The 22,579-nt window shown below is 39.1% G+C and overlaps 1 protein-coding gene across 2 annotated transcripts; it reads left to right on the top strand.

Annotated features, from left to right (window-relative positions):
* The first annotated feature begins 8,001 nt into the window (after positions 1-8,001).
* Positions 8,002-21,854, top strand: LOC131257003 (uncharacterized). Of its 2 annotated transcripts, XM_058258150.1 has the most exons (5): positions 8,002-8,444; positions 12,763-12,812; positions 12,955-13,007; positions 20,978-21,278; positions 21,353-21,854. In XM_058258150.1, exons 1-5 carry the CDS (start codon positions 8,224-8,226, stop codon positions 21,385-21,387), a joined length of 660 nt encoding a protein of 219 aa, XP_058114133.1. In that variant the 5' UTR covers positions 8,002-8,223; the 3' UTR covers positions 21,388-21,854. The 2 variants fall into 2 exon arrangements, with proteins under 2 accessions (XP_058114133.1, XP_058114132.1); XM_058258149.1 differs by having other exon boundaries at positions 8,006-8,444; positions 20,978-21,854.
* Positions 21,855-22,579: the final 725 nt, after the last annotated feature.

The raw sequence follows: 22,579 nt of genomic DNA, 5'->3' as shown, positions 1-22,579 counted from the left end.
ACAATTCCATTTTGTTGTGGAGTTTTGGGAGCAGAGAATTCATGTAATATTCCTTGGTCGGTACAGAACTTCTCAAAATTGCTATTCTCAAATTCAGATTCATGACTACTACGAATTTTACTGATTTGAGAAGATTTTTCAGTTTGAATCCTTTTGAGAACTTTTCTTACTTCTTCAAAGGTTTCAGATTTGTCCCTTAAGAAGACTACCCACGTATATCTGGTAAAGTCATCAACTATTACCAGGATATACTTTTTCCAAACACGACTTTCTGTTCTGGTAGGTCTTATCAGATCCATGTGGAGAAGTTCGAGTGGTCTTGATGTGGTATTTGAATTCACCTTTTTGTGTGAGTTCTTTGTTTGTTTGCCTATCTGGCACTCACCACATATTTTATCTAATTTCTGAAGTTTGAGTAAACCTCTTACAAGTTCTCGTTTGCTCAATCGATATAAATTTCGATAATGTACATGTCCAAGACGTTTGTGCCATAAATCAGTCTCGTCTGTATGGACCATGTAACATGTTTGATTAGATGAGCTGGATTCACTAATAATATAGCAATTTTCAGACGTTCTATGTCCAGTTAATATTGCAGAACCCTTATTATTTAGTATCTCACAACTTTGATTACAAAACCGAACATTATGGTTATTATCACATATTTGAGATATACTAAGCAAGTTATGTTTTAATCCTTCAACGTATAAAACATTTTTAAACACAGGAAGATTAAAAAGTTGAACCGTACCTTGGCCTATAATCTTGCAGTTGCTATCATCACCAAATGTGACTGAACCATCAGTCATATCTTTTAGATCCGTGAATAAAGCTTTGTCACCTGTCATATGCCTGGAGCATCCACTGTCTAGGTACCACTTTGAATGACTTATTGCTATGAAAGCAGTGTGAGCAACCAAGCAGGTAACTTTAGGAACCCATTTCATAACTGTTTTGAGTTTAGGAACGTAGTTGGTCTTCTTTTGTGTATATTTGTAAGAATGACCTATAGAGTTAGATTTTAAGAGCTCCTTGAGTAAATCAACTATCTTTTCAGCTAGTGGATTTCGTTTCTGATTAAAGTTGACATGGCTGCTTCTAGGTTTTTGAAAAGTTTTTTAATTTCTAGAAAAATCTTGATAAGTACTTTTCTCTTTTGAGTTTGAGGACTCTCTTTTAACAAACATAGGAGGAGTATACTTTTGTTTAGGAGGTAGATTTTTATCATAGCCCAACCCGGATCAATCACCACATTTTCTTGACCCGGATAAAAGTTTCTCTAACTTTGGATCACCTTGGGCATATTTCCAAGTGTCCTTTAGACTCAGAAGAGAAGTTACTTCAGTTTTAAGTTTCTCAATTTCAGATTTTAAATCAATAATTAGGGAGTTTTTGAATTCCAAATCGCATTTTGATTTTTCAAAACAATCTGAAATTTGTGATTTTTCTAAGACAAATGATTCAAAACAATTTTTGAGTTTAGAAAACTTTTCTTTTTGAAGTTTAAGTTTGACAGCAATTTTACAACTTTCCTTATATAGGGCATTGTAAGCGTCTTGAAGATCATCTTCATTTTCACATTCACTATTCAGATTTTCTTCACTTGTTGAGTCATTATCTGAAAATGTGAATTTGGCTAGAGTCATAAGAGCTTTAACCTCATTGCCCGACTCAGTTTCAGAATCTTCTGATTCAGAAGAACCTTCAGAATCAGATGATTCATCCCATGTAGCCAACATACCCTTCTTCTTGGGTTTGTCCCTTTTAGGACATCTATTTGTTAAGTGCTCATATTCTTGACAGTTGTAACATTGACTATTTTTCAAAGATTTTCGAGATTTGGGTCTAAACTTCTTTTTATCATTTGATTTTTGAAAATCAACCCTTTTCTTGCTTTTGAAAATTTTATAAAATTTTTTAGCTAAGAGAGCCATATCATCTTCTGAATCAGAATTTTCTTCTGAATTACATTTAGAAGATTTTAGTGCGATAGATTTTCCTTTAGGAGCTTTAAAGTTTAACTCGTAGGTTTGTAGTAAACCAACTAGTTCTTCTACCCTCATATTATCCGTATCACGAAGTTCCTGGATCGCGGTTACTTTAGAATTGAACCGTTCAGGAAGTGAGCGTAATATTTTTGCACACACTTTACTTTCTGGAATTTTATCGCTAAGACCCCACATTGAGTTTACAATGTCATTTAATCTGGTGTAAAAGTCCATAAACATTTCATTTTCCTCCATATGAATTTCTTCAAATCTAGTTGTGAGGAGTTGGACTTTAGATTTTTTGACAATTGTAGTACCCTCGTGTGTCATTTCTAATATATCCCAAGCTTGCTTTGCAGTATCACAGGAAATGATTCTTTTGAACTCATCCGGTGATAGTGCGCAAGTAATTGCATTTAGTGCTTTAGCATTTGCACTACTCTCACTTTTCTTAAGAGTGGTGCATTGATAATATGGTGTGACTCTCATAGATTTTGAACCATCAACCCCAGTAACTTCCATGATAAGAGGATTCCATTTAGTCACTGTGGCTTGCCACACATTTTTATCCATTGATTTGAGGAAGATCCTCATTCTGGCTTTCCAATAGGCATAGTTAGAGCCATCAAAGGGTGGAGGCCTTGTGACTGAAAGGCTATCAAAATTTGACATCTTAAATAGCTTAAATCGTTAGCTTAGGAATTAAATCCAAGAATAAAAAAAAAGAGCTATTAGACTCTGATACCACTTGAAAAGGCCAAGCTATATGTCCTAGAGGGGGGGTGAATAGGACAATGCCAAATAAAACTTAAAACAGCGGAATTAAACACAATATGATAGCCAAAGTAAATTACAATGCATGAAAGTAAAACAACCTCAAAATTCAGATCTTGAGAGGTTGATACAAACGTTGTTCTAAGGACAACCTTACACCAAAAACCAGAGTTTATGGTAGGACAACCTTATTTCTAGAAAGATCTTTGTATCAAATCTCAAACCGAAGAGGAATACAGAAATAAATACAAACTGAATTGAAATAAATTTCAATTACAAATGTATTGTTCTAGGGACAGCCATACACCATAAAAATGGCAGGGCAACCTTGCTGGAACAACTTTCAAAAGAAATCGAAATATCAAGCTGATAAAAGAATAACAGAAAATAAATTCTAAACTATTACAACATTCTCACAAAGCTTAAATTAAATGATTACAACATTCACCACCATACATACATCCCACAAAAGAATAATTAAAGATTAGAAGAATAAATCAATCAACCACAACACAAGGGTTTATATTGGTTCGCCTGTGTGTTCACCAACTGTTAAACAACAACCACACAAAATGCTACTCCACTCCTAATATCCTCACACAGGGGATATTAGCATTCACTAAAAATAGGTTTTTCCAGGTTCACCCAAAACCTTTACAATTGCGTCTTTGTCTATGGGCTTACACAATTAAAAAAACCCCACTTCTGAGTTTTCCTGGCTCTCCTCAGATAACCAATATAACAAGATTTTTCTGGAAAATCTTGAAAGAAACCAAAACAGAAAGGAATTTACAATTAAATGTAAAATACCTGATTATCTCCTTCGTTGTAGCAGCCCGGTAGAACCAAATCAGAGTAGATGATTGAATGTCCAAGTTTAATGTCCAGTACTCAATTACAATGGTTCTAATTCTAATAGATTTTAAATTAAACCAAATAGGGCTTGCCTTAATTGATTTTGACTCCAAAGAAAGGGAATAATAATTCCTCTTATCAAATCAGATTGGAATAGCAGAAAAAAAATCAATTAAAATAAAGCTAAGGAAAGAGAATATTAAATAAGCACACTTAGCTTAGACGGAGCACAGAATTATCTCTCAGAAGTTCGACGAAGATTGGCTTGAATGAATTAATTAATTCGATAATTTCTTCTGAGATTCGTGCTCTATTTATAGGTGAGAAGATCGTGTCTTCGACTGGTCTAGAGAGCTCTTCGACTAGTCGAAGCAATAACAGATATTTGAAAAATCCGGCGGGATATGCTTTGACCGTTCTACGACTAGTCAAAGCTCTCCTACGACTGGTCGTAGGTCTTGAAAAACTTTGCTGGAATTTGAGTCGAAGATGTTCGACTAGTCGAAGATGCAGTCGACACTATTCCTACGATTGGTCGAACAATTTCCTAGACTAGTCGAAGCCTAACAGATTTTATCCGGAATTTGTAACAAACTTACGACTGATCGAGGAATTTCTTAGACTGGTCGAAGCAAGTCTAGGATTAGTTGAAGAAGACCTAGGACTAGTCGAAGAACAGACCAATCACATATAAAATAAACATTCGGTTTATGTATCCGAAATGACCTACTTCTAAGGTCAACCTATGGTCAGTCAAACCTCAATCATGAAGTAAAGGACATTGAAATATTCGGAGCAAGTGACCTTGAAGTATGAGCCTTGAAGTCTTGATGAGTTTAATCTTGAAATCTTGATGTAGCTCAATCTTGAAAGTGTACAAACTGCCTTGAACTCTTCTTGAAGTCTTGTAGCTTGAGTCTTGTCTTGTGAGCTTTGCTTGTTGTGAGCTTAGCTTGTTCATGAATGTTGATCCTTGAGAGAGCTTCACTTATGCAAGTTATATATAACATAACAGTGATTTTGGCACCACAAATTTGACAACAGACAGGGATATAAACTATAGCACTTACACATTGCCATGGGGTTGTGATTAGGTTAGGTTCAAATCAAGTCCTGGAGTTCTTGGACCTGAGCTAATTAGGTTTGAATCTTGCTAAGTCTATAAAAAAAATCATTCAGGGAAGGCAATGTAGAGGGGTCATAACATCCATGGAGAAGAGAACCAAAAAGACAAGAAGGGAGAGAGAGAGAGAGAGAGAGAGAGAGAGAGAGAGAGAGAGAGAGTTACTTCAAAAGGCAAGGGAAAGAAGAGAGGGATCTTTTCGCATATGTATTTTGTACATGCTAGCTACGCATATATAAAAGATGGCTCATTATTTCTTAATCTTACTGATACTATAACCTTAAAAAGAAAATTCCTAACTAAACACTTTCTTAATTTGGCTCAACTAAATTTATACATAGTTCTTTTATTTTCACATTAAAATTATGTATAGTTTGATTTTTAATATGATTTCCATGATAATAAGTTGATGGATTATTACGAATTTGTTAATTCATGTTGAAATTATGTTTAAGATATGATTTTAATAATGTTGAACATGTTTTATGGATTAGATCACAAAACTATGCATTACATGAAATTACACGTGTTCACCTGACCCAACCAATTAATTTGCAATGATTCTTCGTAATCACACTTGGGTTTAAGAATTGAATATGGTGCTAAAGGTGTGCCTGACCTTACCCAATTAGCAAATATATATTAATATATGAATACCACCTATATTTTTCTATGCTTATTGTTTATTAATTTGGTTTGAGTTTTTAGTCATGAAGGGTCAAGTCATCAAGCCCAGCCCATTGATTAACTATATGGGCAGATCGGGTTGGGTAGGGTTCAACCTGGGCCCAACCATTTACTTAAAGGGGCCACATTTTTAACCCAAGCCCGACTCACAACCCATTTAGCTTGGGCTGAACCAGCCTAGACGTGGATTTGGCCAATTTACCAGAGGGTCGACTTGCTTGCTGTCAGTACTGACTAAGAACGTCACCTCTACTTTGTGCCATCAGGGCTGGACCGTTAGGGTTTGAGGCTAGACTTGAGCAGGAGTATTAAGCTCGAGAACTAGGCTTGGGCTTTAAATTCAAGCCCCTTATTAATTGGGTTGGGCTTGGACTATATACAACAACCTGTCAGCACAGACCAACTTCGGCCGCCCCGCCCATTAGGGTTTGCATTCTTAACGGTGATGGTGGCTCAGATGGCGCATCATCATGTTTATGTGAAATCTACCTTGACCACCAGGTGAGTTACTCTGTGTTATATCCAAGGCTAAAACAAAAAGGCTCATCCATGATTTGGATGGACCGCACAGTTGGAAGTAGTGGATAGGGCAACATTTACCCTCCAATGCATTTCCATTGGTGTGGCCCACTTGAATTCTTATGAGCCTGATTTTTGGACCCCCATATCTACATTTTGACGTGAAATCTAATGGTTGGAGTGGATTTCATATAATTACCACGATAGGCTCTGTAAAGATTTGAGGTTATCTTTGGGTTGTTTACTTAGGTGTGGTTTACATAATCACATGTCAGTTTGATTTTGTGGCCTGGAGCCTAAATAGGATTACACATCTAATAGACCGAGGATTTTAAATATACAGCAAGGTGGGTACCTTAAAAATCAAGGTGCTCTCGTCTCCCCACCATTTTAAATATTAAAAATGGAATTTCATAGATCACCTTAGACCTTTGATGGGGCTTACTATGATGTGTATGCGAAATCCACGTCAACTATTAGATGTGTAATCCAGTTTAATCCTACGGTGAAAAAATAAGGTTGAACCATGATTCATGCGGGGCCATGCCTAACCTTGATTTTTACAAGGCACATTGTGATGGTTATATGAAATCTACTTCAACAATTAAATGCCACACCAACCTTTAGGTGAAGGGCCCAAACACACAAGCCCATATATGATTCAGGTGGGCCACACCAAGGGAAATAATTTAGAGAGTGAGCTTTCTCATATACGCTTCTCTTAAATTGCGTGACCCCTATGAATCATGGATGGAGCTGATATTTGGGCACTAGATCTGGCAAGGGTAATGTATTGGGTGGCTGGGGAGGGTAACAAGCCGGCCTTTCTCTTGCTTTGCTCCAACCCACACCCCCTCATCTTTTAAGCTCTAACCCACACTCCATCTCTCTCAATTTATCTCTCATCTTCTAAGCTCAAGCCCACGCTCCCATCTCTCTCACTCTCTCTCTCTCCTTTCAAGACTCTCTCTCATCTCACAAGCTCCAAGAAGAGATCTCTCACTCTCTCTCTCTCCTTTCAAGACTCTCTCTCATCTCACAAGCTCCGATCTCTTCTTAACTTGCTCCATTCTCGCCTTTGATCAAATTGTCATATTTTCACTAGGATCCCCTCAAATATGATGCCATTTTGGCCTTATAAATATTGAACAACTGAGCCAGTGAGAGACTGAAATAGGTCCGTGATGTAGAGTGGGTCGCGGACATGTCATGGCCAAGATGGACCAAAAAAGACCTGGTCAACAATAGAAATGATTCAAACCGTCAAATTTTTAAAATGGGCATATCTTGCAGACCAAAATGAATTACCAAACGTGCCATATATGATTTTGGGGTAAGAGAAATTACTTTAGCCACCCAACCTACTACGTTGGGTTTCCTATGCCGAATTTGCAAGATTCCATCAGATCGACAGTCAAAAATCAATTTTAATTTTATTTTTACCATTTATAGTAGGTTTTAGTTTAATTGTAACTCTCCGTTGGTTAGGCTTTGGGAGTTGTGTCCAACATGAAAAATACTTAGAAAAATTAGGAGAACAACATGTTTGCGTTTTAGGAGTTATGTCCAACATGAAAAGTGCTTAGAAAAATTAAGAGAATAGCATGGTTGAGACAAATAGGACACTTACTATTTTTGGCAAAAAACCACAAGGTCTAGTGGAAATTAGGGCCATCTATAAATAGTAAGTTTACCATTTATAGCAAGTCATGATTTATGGGAGTTTTAGTTGTAGTTTGATTTTGAAACTTCTTTCTAGGATTTATAATATTATTTAAAGAGTTATAAACTCATTTTTTAAAGAATTTTTAAAAATATTTTCTATTTTCTTTTTTGTCCAGTAGATTCGAAGTATTTCTGTGAAGAGTTTAGAAAAGGTCCGTAGATTCGCAGTAGTTATCATTCTAGGAAGGCAATGCTCAACCTCAACACGTCCTTCCCTACGTTAGGGCACCTCTCTCTCCCGCTCGCTCACTCTCACTCGCTTTTGGAAGCACTCTCAGGCTGGGCTTATTAGGCCCGTCACGGGCCTGGGCTAGACTCGGGCTACGTTGGAAAATGCGGTCTCCAGAGCTTGGCCCGTCCGAACCCGCCCCGTTGACACCGTACCTCTCCGCAGGATTGCATCCATTCCAGCCCGAACCCGAGAAGAAATGAAAAGACCCGGCAGCTTCAAGTGCTCTCCGAGTTCCTTCTCTTTTCTACAGGGTTGTAGGCGTTGTATTTACATTGCAGTGTGGAAAATCGATCGATGAAAGGAGAAGAAGAGAAGAGAATATGAGGAGAGGTTTTCGACTTCCCATTTTGCCCCTAGATAATGCCCCTCTCCTCTCCCAAGCTAGGCTTCTCTGCACTACCCCCACCAGCAACACCAGCAACAACAGCAAGGCAGCAGCAGCAGCAGCACACCAGGAAGCTTATCGACAGCTCCAGAATCTCGATTTCATGACTGCCGCTAAAATGCTCTTCACTCCCCCTCCCCAAAAGAAGAAATTTGGGTATTTTTTCAAGAAAAAAATCTCTGATTTTTCTTCTATTCTTCCTTTCGTTTTGTTGGGTCTTCTTGAATTCATGCACAATTAACAGAAGATCACCCAAATATGCTTCCAACGAGTAGAAAACATAGGAGAAGAAGGGTGCTGGTTTAATGGCAGATGGGGCTGCTTGGAATTGTACTTCCTTGCCAATTCCGCCCTTGCCGATCGAAACCGTTCAACTGATGGCATCCATCTTCGATGCCGATTCTGAAAACCGTGCTGTTTGGCTGATCTTGTCTGTACATTTGGAAGGACCTTTTGCTTGAAGAGTGCGGATTGTTGGTTGTTTTTATCTTTAATCACCCGTTTTAAGGGTGCGGTCTGCCGGGTTGTCCAATCAATGTGGTTTCTGCACCATTTCTGGACTTTGAGTTCAGGTGGTCTTGCTGACTGCTGGGGATGCTAGTTTAGTGTCACGTTAAGTCGCTTGGAATTGCAGTTCCTTGCCAATTTCCACCCATGTATTAGCCTGTCCTTGGTGATTGAAATCACTCATATGGTTGCATCTGTCTTCAATGCCGAGCTGTTTGGACAATCTTGGCTGTCCAATTTTGAAGGACTTTTGCTTGAAGAGTGCAGCTTGTTGGCCCTTTTTTAGCTTGGTGTGACTGCTGGGTTGCCCAACCAATGTGATTTCCATACCATTTCTGCACAACGAGTTCAGGTTGGTTTTCCTGCTGACCATCGATCTGTTTACCCGGAATGAAGCAACTGTTCATGCTGATGCTGACAGATTTTGCTTATGTTAAGAACCTAATTAATACGCCAAAAACGTTAGGGCTGATGGAACATGTCAAGCTGGGCCGTTAAACAACTAGAGATTGTATCACACTACCATGCTCAGCAGCCAATGTCTGTGGTGGCCCACTTTGTGGCAGCAATCAGTCTGGCCTATGTCCAGGTAGCCTTTCCTCCTTGTGGCAGTTCTGGCCTTCCAGGCCCACTTTGTGGCGGCACTCAGTCTGGCCTATGTCCAGGTTGCCCTTTCCACCTTTTGACTGCTCTCATTCTGTCATTCTCTGTAGCCCCCCCATTGGTGGAGGCTTTCACTCTAGTCCAGGTTACCCTTTGCATAGGTCACCCCTTTCGTGACTTGAACACAGGACCTGGTGTTGGATCCGATACCAATTGTTAAGAACCTAACCGATACGCCAAAACCAGGACTGATGAATGCATCAAGGTAGGCCCTTAAACCATTAAGGATCATAACAGCTTACACCCATTTCCATTTTGGGAATTGAATTTGTACATAATTTTTCTAGTTTAGTTTCCCAAATGGAAAATGGGTGTAAGCACAGCAGTGTCGGTGGATGTAGATTTCAGTTACCCCAAAAAGGAATCAATCATCTTCATCTTCGTAGCCTTCTTCCAGGTATTTGATGTCGGCTTTATGAATCCTTTTTCGTTAAACATTCCTATTAAGGCTTTATCCTCGGTGATTGAACAAGCCTTAATATATCTTCTTACCATGTCAATTGAAGTCCTTTTTGCTCTTCCTCTCATTCTCTTTTCAGGCCCTTTGACCCTTGTCAAAGTTACCCTCCTTGGTAGCACCATCTTCCAGTTTCTTAGCAAGTGGGAGATCCATCTCAATTCCTAGAGTGCAAATGTGAAAAAGAAGTCGTTCCATGTTGAGGTTGGAAAGATTTCACACTAGACAGCTAAAATCTTTCCCCCTTGTGAACTATCAATTTTATTTTGTTCTTTAGAATGTTTGCACTTCAATGTGCTTGTTTCTTTAATGAAATTCTAGCTTAGTTCTGAGTTGAATCGTGCCTAGATTGTCATACAGGTTCTTACTGATGAGGATTTTGTGTTATGACCTACCTACAACTAATTACACTTGGCATTGTTCTCGCTTTGATTTCTCACTGATTTTAAGATTCAGCTTGTCCCTCCATGTTAGGTTGGCAATTTTGTAGAAAGAGAATGGAAGAAATGGTACTTTTTGAAAAAGAAGAAAAAAGGAAAAAGAAAAAAAAAGAAAAAGAAATGGTTCTTCCAATGAAAAGTGCTGGGTTCATTTCTATGAGGAAAGATTGAATGAACGAATTGTGGCACACTTGCCAATGTAACACACGTGTGCAAGATCTGGGCCATTCATTAGGCGGTGCCACTGTGAACATGCCATGGCCTTGTTGCCCAAACATTGGGACATTCCTCAGATGGGTCATGTACGTATGAGAAAATGGACAGTTAGACGAAAAAGGATAACCAATGGTCCATTTTCAACATACATGTGTGACCCGTTAGATGAATGGACTTGGACATGTTAAAAGTGTTGGGTGTTTCACACCTGGTGAGCACTTTGGATCTTATACATAGATGCCATGTTCATATATTTGTTGTGTGTGAATTGCCTCATTTGGTCTCACCTCAACATTTATCTTCTTCCAATAATGCATTTGTTTAAGATCCCTATTCTGAAATGTTTATAGGGAATTCTGTGCACAGTCAGTATTTCCTAAAAGATAACTTTTCATACTTTGCTTCTCACATTTGACTTATCATATTTCATACTTTGCTTCTCACATTTGACTTATCATATTGCTCTAATATCTGCGTTTTGTCAAGGCCTGTTTTGAAGTACTTCAAATTGGGATTGTAATGCAGGACAATTAACCACTTGCTCTAAAAGCTTGAACTGATAGAGCATGGCGAATTAATCCCTTTATCTCATAGCCTAGGCCCCACATCGCATGGGTTAGGACCTCGGTTGAACCCATCTCGTGGGACCCAATTCACATGGGTTCCGCTTTACACGGGCCGTCCACCCTGAGTGTGTCCCTGCATCCCGCAGGCTACCCCACTCGACCCAATTCGAACGCGAGACCTCCCGCTCTAATACCACTTTGATGCAGGACAATTAACCACTTACTCTAAAAGCTCGAACTGATAGGGCATGACGAATTAATCCCTTTATCTCATAGCCCAGGTCTCACATTGCATGAGTTAGGACCTCGACTGAACCCCCCTCGTGGGCCCCACTTCACATGGGTTCCGCTTCACACAAGCCACCCACCTCATACGGGTGGGGCCCGCCTCGCACGGGCCGCCCACCCCGAGTGTGTCCCTGCATCTCACAGGTTGCCCCACTTGAGCCCGATGTGAAAATGCCCCTGCATTAGATTGATTCAGTGATTTGAGCAGAGCCTAACCCACCTACTATGTTTGGGGTAGGTGCAGAAAGAGGTTTCCATTTTCCACATCTCCGCCCCAAACCTCAACTGGTAGGACAGGGTCCATCTTATCCCAATTGAGATTTGAGCAGGAGGATATCCCATTAGTCGCAAAAAGTGGAGTTGTCATGCACACTCTTATTATTTTAAGAACTTTTGGATGTTCGTATGAAAAATGTCAGATTTACTCCATCTATAGCTTTAGAGAAAAAGGAAAAAGAAAAGAAAAGAAGCATATTGGCATGCATACATCTAGATATGATAATTATGTTCTATTGGAACAAACTATACATGTGGCAGGGAGGTTATGTGGACCAATTATCAAGCGTGCCCTGTCTCGGATTGTCATTGCCTTGAAATTTCAATGGTTTGATGATCCAAGTGTTTTAGATGGTGGACTTTTCTCCATTTAATTGGCCATATTCATTCTAGTCATTCCTTTGCAGGCTACCAGCTCAACAGCTAGGATTGATGGTATATATTATTGGGCCATGGGATAACTAGGGTGGGGCCCACCAATTTGTGGTCCTTTTTTACTCTTTGTATGGTTTGTTCACGTTGAACATCATAGCGGTGTGTTCAACCTAACATGCCATAATTCACGTAAGATATCATAAATCTTTTCATGGTATCATGTATTATGTAACGGTAACAGTGGCTGTAACGGCCACCACCATTATCTTTACGATATGGGGTGTAACGGCCATTATAGGTGCCATAACGGCTGTTACAGTCTCTCTTTTATTATTATTTTTTTAAAACCGAAAAATTTGTATCGGCCCTATAATTGGCTGTTACGACCTTTACGAGGAGCATAACCGGCCGTTACAGGGGCTGTAATGGCCTTTACGGGTCGTTTTTCTGTAACAGCCATTATGGCCTTTACGACCCCATAACGTGTAATGGTTGCCACCATTACCTTTACGTAAATACCTTTACAGCACACCATGTCTATAATTCATTTGAGATGTAACGAAGCCGTTTTCTGTATTATGATCAAAGTGTTTGATTATAACATGATATGATCTGGTCTATTCTGCTTGAGAGGCTACTTCATCACATTCTTAAAAACACTCATCTGCATTTTTTTCTATGGCCAGGATCGATTTCCATCTGGTACAGCTCTTCTTTGCCTGCATGCCTTCATTGGGTATCTCAACCTACTAATTCTAAAACTTTGTCACATGAGCAATCGTTTCTGAATCAACTATTTTACTTGTTTTAATGTTTATAGGCATTTGGAAAACTTCAAGCTTTTGGCGCACTAAAAAGCATATTTTCTTTTGTAACAGCTGTATATTTGGTGGCGCAGTATGCTCGCTATGAAATCAGAAGAATGGAGGCGGTAATAACAGTATTTTCTTTTGGATGCAGTGCTAATATGGTTAATTTTCTATATTTGATGCTTCAAGCAAAATAAGTTTTAAGAAATTTTCCTACATGTTTTTTATTTTTTACTTTTTAGCTTGTGTCTTGGGTTGCCATTTGTTTTTCTTCTTGGACTTCTGCATCTTAGCAGTATCTGTGTTCACTCAACACTGGCTGTTTTGCATCCATATATGTTCGACGCTATGAGGAATCTTTATTGAACTTCATTCTAGGGCAACAATAGAAGTATGTTGAATAAGTGGCATGCTGGATTTTCTTGGGAACTGTTGCAACATTCATGCAAAAAAATGTTTGGATTGTTCCAATTATGAAATTGGTTTTAACATCTCTTCTACTGGGGAGTGCCATGGGATAGGGTCATGAGTTCTGCCTTTTCCTAGTTTTGCTGCTCAAGCCACTACTAAAAGAAAATCAAGGTTGTGCAGTTGTCCATAGTTGTACTGGCTGAAAAGATCAAAGAATCAATAATTGAATGGGCATTGTTTTCCTCCAAAGTTTGTGGGAAATCTATTGTGGACATAGGCCTCAAATGATCTATCATGGTGGTGAAAAGTGAAAAGTTTTGTGTAGCTTCTCTCTTGTTAAACACTTTGTTTAACCCGAATTGTCTGCGAATGGTTTTTCTTTCAGATTTTGGTTCATGTGGGCTTTTTGCTGCCCTTCATCGTATCTTTGAACTTCAAATATTTTTTTTGCTTGCTCCCAAAAAAAAAGTCCATTTCTTATGAGGGTTTCTCTTGCTAGATAATTTTTGTTTTTGCTCAAACCCCCCCCCCCCCCCCCCCTCCCCCTCTTAAGCCCTAGCTCTTAAGATGCCTTGCATTTTCCACTCGAAGGTCGAAGTCATGTTCTGGAATTTCGATTGCAGGCCTGATTTCAGTGGAGTGGATTTCTCTGTTTATGGTTGATGAGATCACCATGTGAGGTTTCCATCTTCTTTTTCAGCAGTTGGTTGGCAATCCTGAGACAATCTCAAAACTATTGTAAAATCCTAAGTGGGTTCCCTTAAAGTTATTTAATTGTTTTAACAGTATATAAAACCCAAAGTTATGCTCATCTAATGTATCGGAGCAAGTAATCGAATACTTTATTTATAAAATATTCAAAATCTCTTTTTGGTTAGATTTATTAGTAAGAATATCATATGATCATATCCTAAAAATCTAGGACAAGTTATTGGTAAACAGCAGGGTATTCTGTAACAATGGCCATGACGGTCACCACTGTTACCATTACAATATGGGCCGTAACGGCTGTTATGAGTTTTTTTCTTTTTTCTGAAAGAAATCTATATTGACCTTGTAACAGTGTTACGGCCAGTTTGGGTCATTTTTTCTGTAATGGCCGTTACATGCCTGTAACACATAACGGTTACCACTGTTTCTGTTACGTAACGGCTGTTACAACACATCATGAACACCAAAATATGGTTGGTTCTAACAAGCTGTGGAAAAGAGGAAGGTTGATTGAAACTTTTGCCAATCTACAATCTAAAAGCCAACCCCCAAATTTCTGCAAAAAGGCTGAGATGATGGTGGTGGTTGATGATGATATTAGGGAATAACTCGTACAAGTAGGTATTCAATCATTAAACCCGAGGACCAAAACTGGCAACTATTAATTGTGTTCTTTTTGTACATGAATCACCTACTATTAATTGTGTTCTTTTGATCATGTGCTGCTCCGTTTCTCAGGAGATATTGTGGAAGTTTCTAATGTTATTTGAAATGGAATGGGTTATCCCGTGTTTGATTGGAGACTTTTTTCATGCGTGGCATGGTGGAAGGAGAATAATAGGAGCTCCCTATGGTGGCTTTCTATTCTTGCTTTTATTTGGATGATATGGTTCGAGAAAAATATTAGGACCTTTCGGAACATGTTGAGCTCGTTGGGAGTGATATTTTGGAAGGCTAAATTGCTTGTAATTGAATGGGCTAGAGCAACCAAGAATTTTGCTGATAGGCCTTTGGATTTATATGGGTTTTCTTGTATTAATGTGGATGATGCCTTATAATCCTCCTTGTATAAGCCTAGTTTTTCTTTTTAAATAAAATTATTCGTTTCCCTCAAAACTAAAAAAAAAAGGGTCTCTGCATCCCACTTCTCTTCGCTTGTCTAAGCAATGTGTTGTAGGTAAGATTTATTTGGTGGTTTAAACCACTTAAGCTGATGCACGGTTGACATAGGGGTAGTGTACGCTGTTGCAGTGAAGTCCCCATTATTCTAAAATTAACCAAGGTCAGAAAACTCACCGAGTTGAGTTATGACTTTTCCCTACCAATTTTCATCAGCCTTGAGTAAAAATCAAGGGTTTCCTCCTTAGTAAATTGATCCAATCCAACTTTATTGAGTTTCTATGTAAAGCGATGAAATTGCCCTACTAAAAATAAACTCACCTAACTCATCTTGCTTATTATTTTGTTGTAAAGACCCAATTCATCATTGCTAACCTTGGTCAAAGGTAACATGGGCAAGTCTAGTGGTTCAATACGTTTGCTTGACGCTAATATACAGATTTTAGGCTAATGGATTTCACTAATGAAGGGTTTACATAAGAGACACATTTGGTAATGATCAACAATGATGGGAACATTTCTACAATGGTGAGAAACACCTGTGAGTTCTTCTAGCTAAAATTTGTTGGGGTTTATTTCAATTGAATAAGCCCTCAACTAGGTTTTTCTAGATTAAGGCTGACCTAGATGATGAGGAGGAGGAGGCAGACCTAGATATTTGGTTTTTGGCCAAGTTGGTTTTAACCTTGAAACGTATAAAAATGATTAGAAGAAAGCAATAAGGTCAAGTATAAAGCATATGAGGAACTGATGCAGGATTGATGGTCTAACCTAGAATGATATGCTGAAACTAAATAACATACTAATTAAAGCAATCAAAACACGAAATAAAACTACTCTATCACAAAGTTAAGGAATCCAAGTAACCAAACATGTTGCAATTCAAAGTCATAAACAATTCTGCAATGCAAATCTAACAAAATATGAGTCGATTAGGACCTGTGGAAGGTAGAACTTTCATCTAGCATAGGGATTATTCCTAATTCAAATGGATTCATTTGGTTTTAGGGTTTTGGCTAAGCTAGGTTTAGGTTTAGGGTTTTAGAATTTGGGAATTGGGGATTTAGGTTTAGGAAATGGGGATCCAGGGTTTTGAGAACTAGGGTTTTGGGGTTTAGGATTGAAGTAAAGGACAAGGAATATAGATGAATGAGGGGCATTAAGCAAGAGGTTTTGGAATGAGTTTATTTTTAGGGGGCCGTCCGGACTTGGGTTGAGGTAGGTTGGGTTGGGGTTGGATGGGTTAGGGCTTGATTGGGTTGAGGTTTGGATGGATTAGGGTTTGATTGGGGATAAAAGAAGAGAGAAATGGAGAGAGATTTGAGGAAAGTAGAGAGAGAGAGAGAGAAGAAAAGAAAAAGGGAGATAATACCTTGAGGAAGAAGAGAATAAGAGAGAAAGATAAGTGGAATCACTCCATGGCTTAACACCGTCTCCATTCACAGAGGTTTTCTTGTTGCTCGAAAGCAAAAGAGAAATTTCATTCAATGCATAATAATGCTAGGACATTCAAATGCCCACCCCTTTATAGTCTTTTGGGGTTTTTTTTATTACAAAAATACCCCTATGGCTAAAAATGTCCAAAATACCCCATACATCAACTAAAATAAAAAACAACCCACAAAATAAATAAAATAACTAAGAAAAAATTAAACTAATGTCCCATGATGTCCACGACCAAGATGGGCCAACGGTTCAGATGATCCAATGCACAAAATCCAATGGTCCGATGAAAGCATCCACTCAATCTAACAATTTATGTGTTTAATAAGCTCCTATATGCATTCCACATGCATCTTCTCAGTATGGAGTATTCAAAGATGTATAAACATGCATGTGGGGTCTTCCAACACGGCTATGTCCTTGATTCAGGCCCCATATAATGATCATCTAACCATAGAGATGCTGGAATTGGGCCCAAAGATCTCTTCCTCCTTTGGTATATTCTGACTAGTGCTCGGATGTCCTCATCAGGAACTTTGTAGTAGGTTAAGCACTATTGAGGGAGAAAGATATTTACAAACTTACAAAAGCGAAGAAAAGGAAAAGTAGAGGTATAAACCACATTAGATGAACAAACGCATAAAAAATTTGGGGTCTCAGTGAAAGACGGTGAGATTAGGGAGACTTAGAAAGGCTACTTCTAGAGGTTGTTGAACGAAGATACATGCATGGGAATAGAACTAGGAGGGGCTTGTCATATAATTTGAATAGAGGAAGGTAGGCTTAAGAATGATGGTGAAGGGGAAGGCTATGGGGACAGGTGACGCACCTCTAGATGTGCAGAAGATAGTGGGTGAAATCGGATTAGTTTGGCCAACTAACTTTTTCAGTAAAATTTTTATAGACAACGAAGTGCCTGATGAGCGAAGCAGAAGAATCACAACAGTTTTTTTCAAGAGCAAAGGAAATGCAGAAAGCTGCACCAACCAGCGAGGGAATAGGGATTAGATTTATGAGTCACATTATTAAGCTCTGCGAGAGGGTGTTGGAACAATTGTTGAGACAAGAAACAGGGGTATCAGAAGATCAGTTCAGCCAGGGAGATCAATGAAGCTATTCTCCTACTCGAAAAATTGATGGAGGTAAGGGATCCCAAGAGGATATAAAGATATGTACGAGGGTTTTGTCACAAGAGTGGTGAGACCGATGAGTTCCCAATGTCAGGAGTAAGCATTAAGCTCGTATCTTTTGCACTCGTCATAGATCAATTAACGGCTAATGTGTAATAGGAGGTGCCTCGGTGTGTTTTTTTGCAGATGATGTGGTACTGGTTGATGAGATTAGAGAGGCAGATAAGTGTTAAACTGGAGGTTTGGAGGAGGCTCTAGAGTCCAGAGGCTTAAAATTTTGCATAACCAATATGGAATATTTGGAATGCAACTTTAGTAAGAATAGTTAGAGCTGACCCCAATTGGTTGGAGTAAGGCCTTGATGATGATCATGAGGAGTTATGGAGCTGAGGTATTAGTTAAAATCGATGATCAAGAGATTTCTCAAAGCTATTTGTTTGGATTTATTATTCAAAAGAATGGGAGATTGATGAGGATGTTTCCAATAGTATATAGATGGGTAGACAAAGTGAGATGTGAAGTATTCAAAAAAGAACAAAAAAAGAAAGAAAAAAAGAAAAAGAAAAAAAAGATGAAGTGGAGATGTGCCTTTGGAGTGTTGTGCAATTCTTGCATGACTATCATGGTTCATGAAAAACATATCTCATTGGCCGATGCTGATACATGATATGTGGGTAAAACAGGTCCCCTAAAAAATTGGTCCCCAATATTGGCAGATACCGGCCATTTTTTAAATTAAAATTTCAAAATTTTCTTATACTTTCTTCATTTTGAATGTAGAGGAAGACTAGGAACTCGATTTTGACTAGATCTATGCTTATTTTGGAGATCGAAACACAAGATTTGAGTGTGATTCAATGAAGTGAAGAGGAACTTATTTCCTAGTCATGTATATAATCACAAATATATCAAATAGAGTTGTGCATATTAAATAGATAAATTTTTATCTTTACCCATTAAATAGCATATATTTTATGCTTTGGGGTGTGTTGCCCCAAGCCCACACCAAGGTCTTTGCCTCCCTGTCCCATGTGGTATTGGTTTAAGTTGGAATGACATGCATATAATTACTTCATGGCATTTTATTGTAATCACAAACTTTTCAATATACTTGAAATTCTAATTTCAAATTTGTGAACATGTGTGCTAGTGCCAGATGCTTTGCACATGAAGATGATAATGATTGATCATAGATGATAGTCGATGGTATCATATCAATTGATAAGAACTTAAGCCTTGTATTGCGCAAATGCTTTAACACTAAATTTGGAAGTCAAAGACTAAAAAACTAGTTTCAATTTAAACAAGCAAAGCTGATAGACAACATTCTTACCTTAGAATGACTGGTACTCCATTTACTATATGTTTAAGATTCAAAATTTCAAAAATTCAAAAAAAAGAAAAAGAAAAAAAAGAAGAAGATAAATTCTGGAGTGGATTTCACATACGCATCATGGTGGGCCCCTTAAAAATTCAAGGGTCACATCCCCCTCCCTATTGTTTAAAGAAAAAAAAGAAAGGAAGAAAGAAAAAAAAGGAAAAAAAGCTAAAGAGAGAGATTTGAAGGGAATTTTGTGGAACGCCAACCTTTGATTTTTTTATTTTTTTTTTATGGGTCCACCATGATGCGAGATCTACTCCGACCATTAGATGTGTAATCCCGCCGTAGGCCCAGGGCCAAAAACTCTTAGGGCCTGTTTGGCCGGGTAGACTGGATGGGATTAGATTGTATTAGAAGGGATTCGAAGGATCAATCCCGGGATTGGCCGGGCGTGCCAAACAGGCACGTTGAACTTCTGCCTGGATTGGAGCAATCCCATGGGATTGCCAGCAATCCACTAACATCACCATCATTACCTTGAAATCCACCCAATCCCTCCTAATCCCATCTATTTTGCCTGGGACATGTTTGGGTGGACGGATTGGAAGGGATTGGCCGGGCGTAATCCCGGGATTGGCCAGGCGGGCCAAACATACTCGGTGGTAGATTCCCTGGATATAGCAATCCCATGGGATTGCCAGCAATCCACTGACGCAGCCATCATTACCTGCCATCCACCCTAATACAATCTAATCCCCCCGTCCAAACACGTCCTTATGGACTAGTGATTGAGGTGGGTCACACAAAAGGAAATAGTTGGGAGAGATGTCCACCCTTGATTTTTATAGGGAACACTGTGATGATTTTTGAAATTCACTCCAACAATTAGATGCGATACCAAAATTTAGGCCTAGGGCCCAATCATCAGGCCCATTTGTGATTCAAGTAAGACGCCAAGGAAAACAGTTTGGAGGGTGAGGGTTGTCGTGTGGTCCACCTGATTTGCGGATGGGGCTGATTTTTGTGCCCTGGGCCTAACATGGGGTGACACGCATGGTTGTCAAGGTGGATTTCACATAAACATCCTGTGGGGCCCACTTGAGCCGTCGACCCCTTTGCTCGCACAGCCGACCCCAACTTCCGTTAAGAAATCTAAGGGAAGGTACTTCAATGATAATTACTTAAATTGATGGATAGCTTATTGAAAACCTTTATGAAAAAGGTACCCGAATTTAACTTCCATATTAATTAGGTATTTTTTTTGTAAAATTCCCTTTATATGAACTACTATGACCTATTCTACATAATTACTGTCAACTAAAATGAGATGAAAGCATTTTTAAGTGGCAACCAAATAGGGTCTATGATGATGATGATGCCAGTTTATGTGTTGCATTGATGTGTCTCTCTTGGTTTTTTACTCTTTCTTGACATGCATTTCAGCCATCTGATAGTTTTTGTTGCTCATCTAATGGGGTTCTAATTTGAACATCGAACTTTCAAGCCTCCGTTGTTTTTAGGCTTTTTCTTCGTGCATGTATCTCTGGCTAACCATGTTTATCGAATTGCTCTTCTAGAAGTGCATGAATTCCACTTGCCCATCCCCCTATCTCCCAACCTGGTTCGCGTGTGAGACATCCAGGTTTTGCATCAGGTGGGCCCCACAGCTAAGATACCCCAGCCCAAAAATTAGCCTCTAACTCATTAGGTTGCTCCCAATGTACAAAAGAAATGGACAGTAAAAAGAAACTGTCAACTGGCCTGATTTCTAAATGAGGGCATCTACATGTTAGGACCCACCTGATGGATGGCTTGGATGTGACACACACGTCTGTTAGCAGATGGATGCATGGAGATTGGCATGCAGAATTAGCAGAAGTCTTTCTTGTGATGTTTAGTTGCTACTTGTCCTCGTCATTCAACTTCAAGACCAATGACTCTCTGAAACCGATTTCAGGAAGAAGAGATGAAGAAAAAGAAAGCCGAAGAAGAAGAGAAAGCGAAAGAGGTGGATTCGAATGTTGCGGATGAAGAAAAGTCTGGTTTGGAGCTGTCCAAGGTAAAGGTCAGACTAGATGCACTAGAGGAAACTGTGAAGGAAATTGCGGACGAAACAAAGAAGCTATATGCCATCAGCACATCCAAAGACCAAGGAGGTGGCATGAAAGAGCAGTCCACACCGACCGATGCAAGCTTGCCAAGCAAATCGGAAGGTAGCAGTTCCGCAGCGGAGGACCAAAACAGCAAATCAAAAGCTGGTGAGTCAGCTCGTGATTCGAACTCTGAAAAGGTGAGTGGATCCTATGCTGATACTACTAGCTTGTCATCACAGGACAAAAACAAACATGGTGGAAAGAATTGAAATGAAGAATACATGCATCTTTTCCAGCTTTGCAGAGGGTGGTGGCATTTTGAATGGGTATGTGAGTCCCATGGAGGACATGATTGGATGAACCTGGCCCATCATTCAGTGATCTAGACCATTGGTCTTTTGGGATGGCCCGTGCCTGAAAGAATGCCCTTGATGGGAGAATACCAACCTTTCAATTTTCAGCCTTCATGGATGGTCAAGGAGAGAATAGAGCAACAGTTTGCATTCAGCTTGAAAAGGGCTCAAGTTTGATGGTTAGGATCTTCTGATGTGGTGGACTTTTCAGACATGGTCTATCTACAGTATGGACTGACAGAACCAATGGTTCCTAGATACCTAAACTGAAATCTCGAGTATGCTTTGCATATCATCGCCCAAATGATAATATATACTTATTCATATTTCGGTTCTTGAAATCTGATACATGCTTATTAATTTATTTATTTTCCCCAAAAGTTTTCTGTGAGTAGAATTTGGATGTTACCATGGGCCATTTTTTAAGGCAGTCATGGGACATTGATGAACAGTCCAAATGATAAATCTTTGTTTTTTTTGGTGAGAAGTAGCGTCTGGCTTTTGTAGTTACAGGATTGGAGTTAGTGTCGAGATGAGCCGGGCCATCTGAAGAATGAATAATTGCATACCGTCGATCCCGTTGAGAAAATTAACTCTGAATAAGACTGGGACAGTTGGTAACGGATTGTTTCGTATGAATGTTCTTGGTGAATTCAAACAGCTAAAACTCTCTATTGCTCAAAATCAGATGAGGGAAATCAGTTACTAAGTTTGGTAGCCCAAAAAGTTCTATGACAATAGCAAGTCTATGGTTTGTTAGCCACCATTGGTACTAATTCCCATAAAAATGAAACATATTGTAAAAAATGTAGCATGTCTACAGGAAAGCTGAGATTTTAAAAAAAAAAAAGAAAAAGAAAAAGAAAAAAAAAGAGGTTTTAGCCCTCCTTTGATGTAGTATTTGAATGAGTGGTTTACTTTTTGAGCTGTGATAATGGACTTTGGGCGAACGTACTTTCATGGCTCGCCATCGTTCATGCTGTCTCGTGTTTGCCTTGGAAACTGAAAATGGTGACCAAGGAAAATTTAGATAGGCCATGACATGGGAAAAGCTTGGGACGGAATGCCTGCCATTAGTTTTGTGTAGGGCCTATTGTGGTGTTTGTATGCCAT

This window comes from Magnolia sinica, chromosome 9 (genome assembly GCF_029962835.1).
Source record: "Magnolia sinica isolate HGM2019 chromosome 9, MsV1, whole genome shotgun sequence".
NCBI lineage: Eukaryota > Viridiplantae > Streptophyta > Magnoliopsida > Magnoliales > Magnoliaceae > Magnolia > Magnolia sinica.
Note: the sequence above shows the minus strand (reverse complement) of the source record. Positions and strands in the feature narration are given on the sequence as shown.